The 10,622-nt window shown below is 45.2% G+C and overlaps 1 protein-coding gene across 1 annotated transcript; it reads left to right on the forward strand.

The window, feature by feature from the left end:
* The first annotated feature begins 975 nt into the window (after positions 1-975).
* On the forward strand, positions 976-8,329 carry Defb115 (defensin beta 115). The gene is made up of 3 exons (XM_052723710.1): positions 976-1,069; positions 3,088-3,249; positions 8,259-8,329. Exons 1-3 carry the CDS (start codon positions 976-978, stop codon positions 8,327-8,329), a joined length of 327 nt encoding a protein of 108 aa, XP_052579670.1.
* Positions 8,330-10,622: the final 2,293 nt, after the last annotated feature.

Here is a 10,622-nt window from a genome sequence, read left to right on the forward strand (position 1 = left end):
ACACACACAATCACCCAGCTTGTTTCTTTCCTGCTCACCCTTTGACCCTGCAGAATTCTCTTCCACACTCTGAGGCTACATTTTCTTAGCTAAGGAATGGCAGCTCCATGGTCTGAGGGATATGAATAAAGGCCATCCATTGCTTATCCTCCATCTTCCTCCTCCTGCTTTTTATTTATTTGGGTACAGGCTCTTATGTAGCCCAGGCTGGCCTTGAACTCACTTCACAGTTGAGGATGACCTTGAACTCCTGATCCTCCTGCCCTCACCTACCTTTCCTGTGCTGGAATGGAGCTGCAGATTTGGCTCCTCCCAGGCCAGCTCTGCCATCTACAGCCCACCTGCCTGTTCAGTCAGTGCTCTTTACAAGAAAGACTTTTATTTATTGCCCGACAATTGCGCACAAAGAAACAGTGTATCTTGAGTCTATCCACCCCACTGCCCCTCTCCGCACACACCCCGCGCCCCAACATGACCTCGGCCTCTCCCTTCCTGTTATTATTTATTACTGCCGACTCCATGAGTCCAGTCAGGGCTGGTGCTGGAATGCTGCCCTCGCTTTGCTGCGCCCACACCGCATGCTCTGGGCTCAAAGAGACGACAGGCAGTCTGCCCCGGCAGGGCTCCCAGGCTCCCAGTCGTCCTTGAGGCTATCAGTATGTGGGAACGTGAGCTAGAAAAACTCAGCTCCAACCGTGGCCAACATGGGGGCAGAACCAGGCCGAAGGAGGGCGGCAGGGAAGACTTCTTGGGGGCTAGATCTACTTTGTCCACAAAGCAGCAGGCTTGCTGTCCCCTTGCCAGAGGGCATACAGAGGTGACCCTGAAAGCTAGATGAGCCGCTTTCAGCGCTGACCTGCAGAAGGCAGTCCGGGTGGTGCATCCCTCTGCCTGCCTCAGATTTATTGCCCGTGACTAGGCCCTACCTCGGTCATTAAAAGCCAAAGCCGTCGGAGTTTCCCCAGCACATTCAGCATGCTGCGGACTAGCTCCTCAACCCTCTCAGGACACATTAAGCTCTGCTTCCTGACCTTAGCTGTCTTTATGATCCTGGCTCAGACTTCCCCAGGTAACCGGTGGTGAGAAGGGGGAAGGGAGAGTTACCACCTACCCACAGGGTAGGGGCTGCTGAGGTCTGGCAAGAGAGAGCCACACTATGCCTGTGTCTTTGGGACTCGGAGGTAGCTTGGTGGGAGAGTTGCTTGGGGAACATGTGTGAGGCTCTGAGTTCAACCTCCAGTGCTGGGAGGAAGGAGGAGAGGGAGGGAAGAGGGGATGGATGGTGGGAGGGAGGAGGAAAGGAGGGGGAAGGGGAGGAGGGAGGGAAGAAGGAAGGGAGGGAAGGAGGAAGGGAGTGAGGAGGAAAGGAAGGAAGGAAAAAAGAAAAAAGAGGAAGAGGGAGGGAACAGAGGAGGGAGAAGAGGAGCGAGGGAGGAGAGGAGGGAAGGCAGGCAGGGAGGAGGGAATAGAGGGAGGTAGGCATCAATAGGAGGAGGGAGAAGAGAAGAGAGAGGGGGAGGGCAGAGGGCGGAGGGTGGGGATGTGCTTTCCCAAGGGCTGCCTGTGGCCACAGTGATGTTTCTTTAGGAAGACCGGAAAATGCAAGCAGAGAGAAAGCAACAGCCTCGACATTGGTCGCCCGCCCCGCCCGCCCCGCCTGCTCACCACAACATCAATGCCCCTGTTCCCAATATCTCCTGTCTGACCCCAGTCTCTCACTTCAGTCCCCTCCACTGGTACCATGCCTTACAGTAGCCGGCGTATTTCCTTCACCTCTCCCTTGAAGCAAGCAGAGGAGGCATCTTGTTCTTAGACTACGTGATGGGAAATGTGTGGGTGGATGTTGGGTGACTACAGGTTCTTAGTAGGCTAAAGGCCTGGAGCTGCTTTCAGAGCAGGAGAGTCTGGATTTCAAATCGAACATGTGTACAGTAGCCACAGATCATCAGAGTCTTCCTTCATCACTCTCCACATAATGATAATATTATTATTAATAATTATTTGGGATAGCGTCTCACTATATGGCCCTGGTTGTCCTGGAATTCACTGTCCTTGAACTCAGAGATCCACCTGCCTCTGCCTTCCAAATTTTAGGATTAAAGGCATGGACCACCATGCCTGGTATCTATCTATCTATCTATCTATCTATCTATCTATCTATCTATCTATTTATTTATTCATTCATTCATTCATTTATTCATTTAGAGACAGCACTCTCTCTGAACCTGGAACTCAGAGGCTGGCTAGACTGGCTGGCCAGTGAGCCCTAGGAACCCACCTGTCTCCACTCCCCCGGCGATGGGGTTACAGATGTGTGCTGCTGTGTCCAACTTCAGTGTGGTCACTGGCCGCCCAGACTTACATTCTTTTTTTTTTTTTTTTTTTTTTTGGTTTTTCGAGACAGGGTTTCTCTGTGTAGCTTTGCGCCTTTTCCTGGAACTCACTTGGTAGCCCAGGCTGGCCTCGAACTCGCAGAGATCCACCTGGCTCTGCCTCCCAAGTGCTGGGATTAAAGGCGTGCGCCACCACCGCCCGGCCAGACTTACATTCTTATGCTTCTAAGCAAGGACTTCACCCACCAGGTCCTCTCCCCAGCCCAGGTTTATGCTTCTCAGTTATATCATTTGCGGTTGGGTCAACTTCGCAAGGTGAAGGTCTTTGTCAATCAGTCAATGGTTTTTCTAGAGAAAAGGGGGAGGGGAGGAAGAAAAAAGCCTATTCTTGGTTACCACCGATTGGAAACTGGGTTAAATTCTGGAGAGAGCAACGAGGGCAGAGGACGGTGCTGTAGTTATGAGATATTTCAGAGAAAGCCAGCACATGGGCTCATGGGATACTGACGTGGGAAAGTAGATGGATATGAGCTTGTTTTTTCAAGTTTGACTGTCCTGGTGAGAGAGAGCACCAACTTACTTCCCAGGGGAGGAATTGGGTAAAGACAAGTAGAGAGAATTTGTGCTTTACACTGGGAGAGGGGATATCGACACTCACTGAACCCACCGTTCTCACGGGCCTGCCACCATCCTCAGGATATACAAATGTGTCCTCTTCACATGGTTCAGGATTCCTCTCTTCTCATTTTGCTAGAGGGATGGCTCAAAACGTGCTTTTATGGACTGGGCAAATGCAGACGTGAATGCAGGTCAAATGAGAAGAAGAGAGAGATATGTGGGGATGTCACGGTTTGCTGTCTTCACATATCAAAGTCAAAACTATCCAACATACCTCTGACCAACCAGAAAAAGAATGGTACGTATCCATTTCAGTCTTCCAGCTCCAGAGTTTCAACAGTCACCATGACAAGTCAGTGACACATGCAATAGCTATCCTAATCTTCGGTGCTAGGCCTTCAGAGGGTTCATTAATCAGTGTTCGTTGCACTGAGTCTGAGGTACAGATTTGTGACAGGGCAGAGATGTAAGCAAGCACTTAGTGCTGGGTTTGACCCCAGCACTGAGGGAAAGGCGTCCATTCCAGCTATCAATCCATCCTCCAGCAACTTTCAGGCTTGGATAACATGACCAATAATATCAGTTGATAATATTGGTTCCTGCAGCATAAGAACTTGATGGCATCTAATTCCTGTATCCCTGAACCTCTGAGCAGAAGCTTCTGGGCCCCTGAAAGTTTCCAGGTGAATGTAAAGTGCACCTTGGCTGCAGATTCTTACTTGATGTCTCATCCTAGAGAGACAGGATAGACCAATAGGCTCCAGAAGGTCTCCTCTTGCCTCTTTAGCTTAATGTTTTGCTCCAGGCTTTGCTTTATGGACTTTCAGAATTGATTGCTTACCCCCAAGTCCCAAAATCCCTAATCACAGAGGACTGTCCAAAGATGGTCATGTCCAATGACCAGGAGGCAACCACTCCTACCCCAAGAAGACAGGAGACAAAAAGAGTAGCTACAACAAACAGCTCAGCCTATGCCAAAATTTTACTATGTGCAAGGAATAAATGAGTACGATGCCCCTTTGCCAGAGGGGGCAATGGAGTTTCCTGGTTTGGAGGGGCTAACCCTATGTGGCACAGACAGTCCTTCCAGTTACGAGTGCACTTTTTCATCAGTTTACGTCAGTTGTCCCTGACTCCATTGTAACCCTACAAGGTGAACTTTACAGGGTGTCCTTGGGATGTCCAGAGGGTGCAGTTGGCAGCCACGACACCATGAGTACACTTGCTCTTGGTCTCAGAAGATACAGGCTTGGGCCTGGTTAGTACTTGAATGGCTGAGAGAGCTCGAAACTGGATCTTGGGTTGTCCAACTCTGAGAGAGTTGCAGTGGTGTTATCCCAGCTAGGGAAGTGGGGTGGGTTCCCCAAGATACCAAGAAAACAGAGTTATCCTGTGAGGTGGAGGCCTTATTGAAATCACTGACAGGGTGAGTTCAGTAGCAATGAGCAGGGCAGATAACCCTGCCAGAGTCCAGTGACAGCAGGATGGACAGTTGGTGCACAGAGAGGGGTTTCCTAGGTCAGCATGTGCAAGCCTTGGACCATTCCTTGCCTCCGTTCATTGTGTCCAGACTCCAGGGATGTATAGAACACTTGCATGATTAGTTTCCAGGGTTCTTGTGGGGTGTTAATGCCCTTCAGGGTACATACTGGGCACCCCAATCTTGTCCTATCCTGAGTGTCCTTCTATCCTTGGGGGGAAAAAAGAGGATTTTTTTGGACCCATGTCATTGGGTGTCCTACTTTTCCTAAGGAGCACACACTGTATCAACATGTCTCCAGACTCACAGTTACATAGAAATAAGGAGGGTGCAGAGGAAATCTGAATGCATCAATAGGGTAGACTAAGCCTCTTTACCAATTGTGGCTTCCACTCATCTCTGAAATGGAAGTAAAATGAGATTGTTAGGGTGGGCCCTAATACTGTATGATTAGTGTTCTTGTGAGAGGAGATTCAGACCTAATTATTTGCAAATAATTATGACACACAGAGTCTTGTTAAGATCCAGGAAGATCCTAGGCATCAGCAAGCCAAGGAGAGATGCTGAAGAGAACCAGCTCTACTGATATTTGGACTTTGTCCCCAGAATTGTAAGAAAATAAACTTCTGTTGTTCAAGTCACCCCGTTTGTGGTACTTTTTAATGGTAGTCCTGGTAACTAAGTGCAAACAGACTAGGACATTGGTGTCCTAAATGTTGCCCCCAAATCCAGATCTGAAACTGTCAAAGGTGGGGCTGGGGAGATAGCTCAGCTGGCGAAACCCTCGCTATGCAAGGCAGAGGGCTCACATTTGATCCTCAGAACTCACCTAGAAAAGCTGGGCGCTTCCAATCCTGGTGTTGGAGAGCAAGAATGGGAGGTTCACTGGCTGGCAAGCCTCACCTACTTGTTGAGTTCTAGACTAGTGGGGGACTTGTCTCAAAAAAGAAATAGAAGGTGGCTTGTATCAGGATTTTTCTTTTGAGCCACCAACCAGCTCCCAAATCATGACATGAAGACTTATTAGTTATGAATGCTCTGCCTAGCTTAGGCTTGATCCTGGTTAGCTCATTTAACTTGAATTAACCTGTTTCTCTTTATCTACCTTTTGCCTCAGGGCTTTTTACCTTATCTTTCTGTATGTCTTACTCTGTGTTGGCTGGCTGGCAGCTGCCTGGCTGGCCTTGGGCTTGAGTCTAGATTCCTCCTTCTATTTATTCTCTCAGCCTGCCAGCCCTGCCTATCCTTCTCCTGCCTAGCTATTGGCCATTCATCTTTTTATTAGACCAATCAGGTTCTTTATGCAGGCAAGGTGAAACAAATACAACACATCTTTTTATAATTAAACAAATGCAGCATAAACAAATGTAACACATCCTTACATCATTAATCAAATGCAGCAGAAACAAGTGTAACACGCCTTTATACAGTTAAATATTCCATAGCATAAACAAATGTAATACATCTTTACATAGTTAAATTTCCACAACATTTCCCCCTTTTTGTCTAAATGAAAAAGGATTTTAATTTTAACATAGTAAAACTATATTCAATAAGAAAAATTATCAAGCAAGAATTACATTCACAATCTGGTCCATTTGTATTTGGCAAAAATCAAAGAAAATATTCCATTATTTATCCTATCTTGGTGTGTCCAAAGTTTTGTACCTAATTTGCCTTCTATCATAACTAAGGAAAACTATAATTAACTAGTCTTCAACTCCATCAAAAACCCCAGAAGGATATATTACCTGAGTAAACAGGAAGTATAGTGCAAGCCACCTCCAAACCTATAAAAGTGACAGACATCTGGCTGCTTGGATAGTCACCCAAGGTTCCTCTGCAATGTTGGGGCATCCAATCTTCAGCCTATAGGCCTAGAATATTTGGGAGACTTTTCTATGAAGCAGGAATTTTGAAGGACTGTCCTGTCTTGTTTTGACAAAGTTAAGCCGTCTTTTTCCTTTGTGTCTTGCTTGTTCAGATTGTACAGCATACTGTCAGCAGTCAAGGCAAAAGCAGTTTTGTTGCCCAGTGGCTAACTTTGCCATATTGAAAGCAAACTCCATACAGAATTTCTTTGAAGACCAGTATCTTCTCTGAAATAAATTGGTGCTGCCAGGAGCAGATGTGTCTCACTGAAATGAAAAGCCTTAGGTTATTAAACATCTTAAATGCCTATTCTATAGGTCTTTGAAGTGTTTGAAGACCATCTGTCTGTCTAAATATATCTGTTTAACCTTGAAAACATACCTAATATGACTACAAGTTTGATTATTATAGATGACAAACTACCAAACTCCATTTCTTAATTATATATTACTTTTTAAAAATTAGCTAAATAAGCACAATAACCCAACAAAGTATAAAAAACATACATTCAGTATATAAAAAAAACCCTTTAAGTTTGTATCAATATACCAAAGTCTTTATCAATGTAAAATATTTGAGGTTAATAGTTGTCTTTTTTATCCCATATTCCTATATCCTCCTTAAATGATGACAAATATCCATAACCCATTGAATGACCAAAAATCACCCACCCAACCACTTGGTAATGTGGATGTTGTATTCTCTAGACTGCTTCCTGTTGTCTGGGGGTGATGACATCTTTAGGGGACTTTGAGAAAATTGAGATAATGGTCAAGTCCTGGGAGAGCTAGCCATAACATTTGTTGCCCAGTCTCTGTGCAATGTGAAAATATAAGGTTTATCTGTGGTCCTGGCTAGAATAGCCTGTGAGGTTCAACCATCTCAGTCAGCAGCCTTGAAGATGTTCTGGATGCAGAACTCTGAGGAAACTGCAACAGAGGCACTCTGAGAGACTGGATCACCTGGGTTACCTGTTTTCATTGGTGTCTGGTCCTTTTGCTCTGAAAACACACAAACTTCTAAAGGTAGCATACATATCTGCATTAACACAAGTATGGACTGGGTGTTGTACACAAGTCAGCCAAAGATGATTTTTTTTTGTTTTATGTTTGAGCAGGTAATAATATATACATCACCTGTCTTGTAGTTTTTTTCTTGGTTTATTTCTTTATGTCTATAGCCAGGATTTTTAGGAGGTTTTCCCTGATCAAACCTGATCTCTATTAACCTTGAATGAATCCACAGCCTTTTGTTTCCTTACCTCTTCCCCAGAGCAATACATTTTCTGACTTCCATTTTGAAGTTAAGGCATTCCTAAAGTGTTTAGACTGGTTTAATTCACCAGTCCCTGTTACAATCCCATGTCTCTCAGCAGCTGTTGTTCACTCATCAGCATTCAAAAAATTCAAAGTCAATACAACCCTATACAGGATCCAGACTCCCTGTGTATTTCTCATCTTTAGATGGCTTGTTCTTTTTTATATTACTTAACTCTTTCTTTAAAGACTTTAATATTTTTAAACTATTTTTTTCTATGACTGTCTATACTCTTTTTCTTTTCTTTTTTAAGCCTATGCACATTTTTAAACACACTGGAACCTGTTTAGAGGCTTTTTCCATCTAGATCTGTCTTTACTAAGTACCTGCAGCTGCATGCTTGCAGCATTCTCTGATGTTTTAGCCAAATGTTAAGCTGCTAAGCAGCTTTGCTCTGGCAGCTGTGGCAACTGGCATGGGTCCTTGGAAGATGAGCTCTAAGCCCGGTGGGCCTGGCTGGCAGCTGTTTTTTTTAACTAGGAACTGCATTCAACTGCCCCAGCTCTAGGAAATTGGTATTTTTTACTTAGCTTTTTGTTTCTACCTAGCATGTCAGCCGCTCAAGGGCTCTATATGGCAGAACCTCTCAAAGGAGCCATATCCATCCCCCCTCTCTCTTTTCCTCTTTTTCCCCTCAGCTTTCTCAGACCTTACATGGAAATATGGCCCCCATGTTGGAATGCCAAATGTACCAGGCTTTTTCTTTTGAGCCACCAACCAGATGCCAAATCATGACATGGAGACTTCTTCTTAGTTATGGATGTTCAAACTAGCTTAGGCTCAATTCTGGCTAGCTCTTTTAACTTAAATTAAACTGTTTCTCTTTATCTACATTTTACCTCAGGGCTTTTAACCTTTTCTTTCTTCAGTATATCTTATTTCTGCTGTCTCTATATCTGGCTGGTCCTGGGCATGTCCCCCTCTTTCTCCCTTGTTCTCTTCTTCTTCTCCTTCTCTTCCTCCTCCTTCTCTCTCTCTCAAGCCTAGATTCCTCCTCCTATTTAGTCTCTCAGCCTGACAGTCCTGTCTATCCTTCTCCTGCCTAGCTACTGACCATTCAACTTTTTATTAGACCAGTCAGGTACCTCATGCAGGCACGGTGAAACAAATGCAACACATCTTTTCATAATTAAACAAACGCAGCATAAACAAATGTAACAATCCTTACATCAGTAAACAAATACAGCAGAAACAAATGTAACACGCCTTTACAGGTTTAAAGTAATATTCCCCAGCAGAAACAAATGTAACACATCTTTACACAGTTAAAGTGATTTCCACAACAGTGGCTGGCACCTCATCAACAGCACTGCTCTAGTTTACCTTCTGCTGCTCCAGTAAACACGGGTAACTCAGTAAACATGGGTAACTCAGAGCAACTTGTGGGGAAAGAGTGCATTTGGTTTTCAGATTACAGAACACTGTTAAGGGAAGCAGGAACTCAAGGCAGGAACTGGAGAAGGAACCATGAAGGAATGAAGCTTGCAGGCTCCCTTTCAGCTACCCAGGTCTTGAGTTTAACTGTATCAGCACTCTTCTCTCATCCCTAAACCTGAACAGCACACCTCATAAAACCACTTTACAGTTTCATTTATAAACAGACAAAAAGAATTGAGAAATAATCTGGGCCAGGGAGTTGGCTCAGTGGGTAAAGTTCTTGCTATTTGAACATGAAGACTTGAGTTCAGATCCCCAGTATTCATATTAAATCTGGGTGTGGTGACACATGAATGCCACCCAGCATTGGGAAGGTGGAGGTAAGTGACTCCCCAGGCCTGGCTGATCAGGCCATCTAACTGAAACAGCCAGCTCAAGGTTTAGTGAGAGACTTTGTCTCAAAACTAAGATGGGGGATGATTGAAGGGTGAGGGGCTACTCACTAGATCATGGGCCACTCAAAAGCAACTGTATCACCAGAAGCCCACCCAAATGGGTGAAAGTTCACAAAATCTGGAGCTCTGGAGCTCTCTGTTACCAATTAGGACTCTTGGGTCAGGTTCATTTTCTTCACTGATTGAAGAATGAAAAAGCAGGAAATAAATAATGGTCACAGAGAGCTAACAAGTCTTATTTGCTGTGGGATGTTCTGTATGGCAAATGTGTTGCTGATTAGTCAATAAATAAAACACTGATTGGCCATTGGCTAGGCAGGAAGTGTAGGCGGGACAAGGAGGAGAATAAAGCTGGGAAGTGGAAGGCTGAGTCAGAGAGACACTGCCAGCCGCCACGATGACAAACAGCATGTGAAGATGCCGGTAAGCCACGAGCCACGTGGCAAGGTATAGATTAATGGAAATGGATTAATTTAAGCTGTAAGAACAGTTAGTAAGAAGCCTGCCATGGCCACACAATTTGTAACCAATATAAGTCTCTGTGTTTACTTGGTTGGGTCTAACGACTGTGGGACTGGCAGGTGAGAGAAATTTGTCCTGACTGTGGGCCAGGCAGGAAAACTCTAGCAACACTTATTAGAAGTAAAAGTGGCCGGGCGGTGGTGGTGCACGCCTTTAATCCCAGCACTTGGGAGGCAGAGCCAGGCGGATCTCTGTGAGTTCGAGGCCAGCCTGGGCTACCAAGTGAGTTCCAGGAAAGGCGCAAAGCTACACAGAGAAACCCTGTCTCGAAAAACCAAAAAAAAAAAAAAGAAGTAAAAGTGTGTACACACACACATACACACATGCCTCACAAGTGAGGAGGGGATTCAGCAGCTGAGCTCTCTCTCTCCCTGGAGGGCTGGGGGTTCTAAGTGTTTCCGGTGGCCTGAGATGGGTCCTCCTCCTCTCATTTTGGGTCAGTCATTTGGACAAAGGAGACAAGGATGGTTGATTCACATTCATGTCCATGGCCTACCTGGGAAATGTCTGGGCAGGTCAGTTGGAAGGGTGCCCACCATATTAGGGGAAGTGTCAAGGAACTCTGCCAAGTATTTGTCCTGAACGAAGAAGAAGCTGGAAGTGTGCCATATTGTTTATTTATGACGTCTTTTCACATCTGTCTACCTG

Source organism: Peromyscus californicus, unplaced genomic scaffold (assembly GCF_007827085.1).
Source record: "Peromyscus californicus insignis strain IS unplaced genomic scaffold, ASM782708v3 Scaffold_7__1_contigs__length_154581171, whole genome shotgun sequence".
NCBI classification, from domain to species: domain Eukaryota; kingdom Metazoa; phylum Chordata; class Mammalia; order Rodentia; family Cricetidae; genus Peromyscus; species Peromyscus californicus.

Bases quoted from the DNA above. Each gene is read 5' to 3' on its own strand.
- Defb115 (XM_052723710.1), top strand. From the start codon at position 976: ATGCTGCGGACTAGCTCCTCAACCCTCTCAGGACACATTAAGCTCTGC. The intron at 1,070-3,087 runs GTAACCGGTGGT...TCATTTTGCTAG, and splicing joins CCTGGCTCAGACTTCCCCAG to AGGGATGGCTCAAAACGTGC. The intron at 3,250-8,258 runs GTACGTATCCAT...TTTTCCCCTCAG, and splicing joins GACCAACCAGAAAAAGAATG to CTTTCTCAGACCTTACATGG.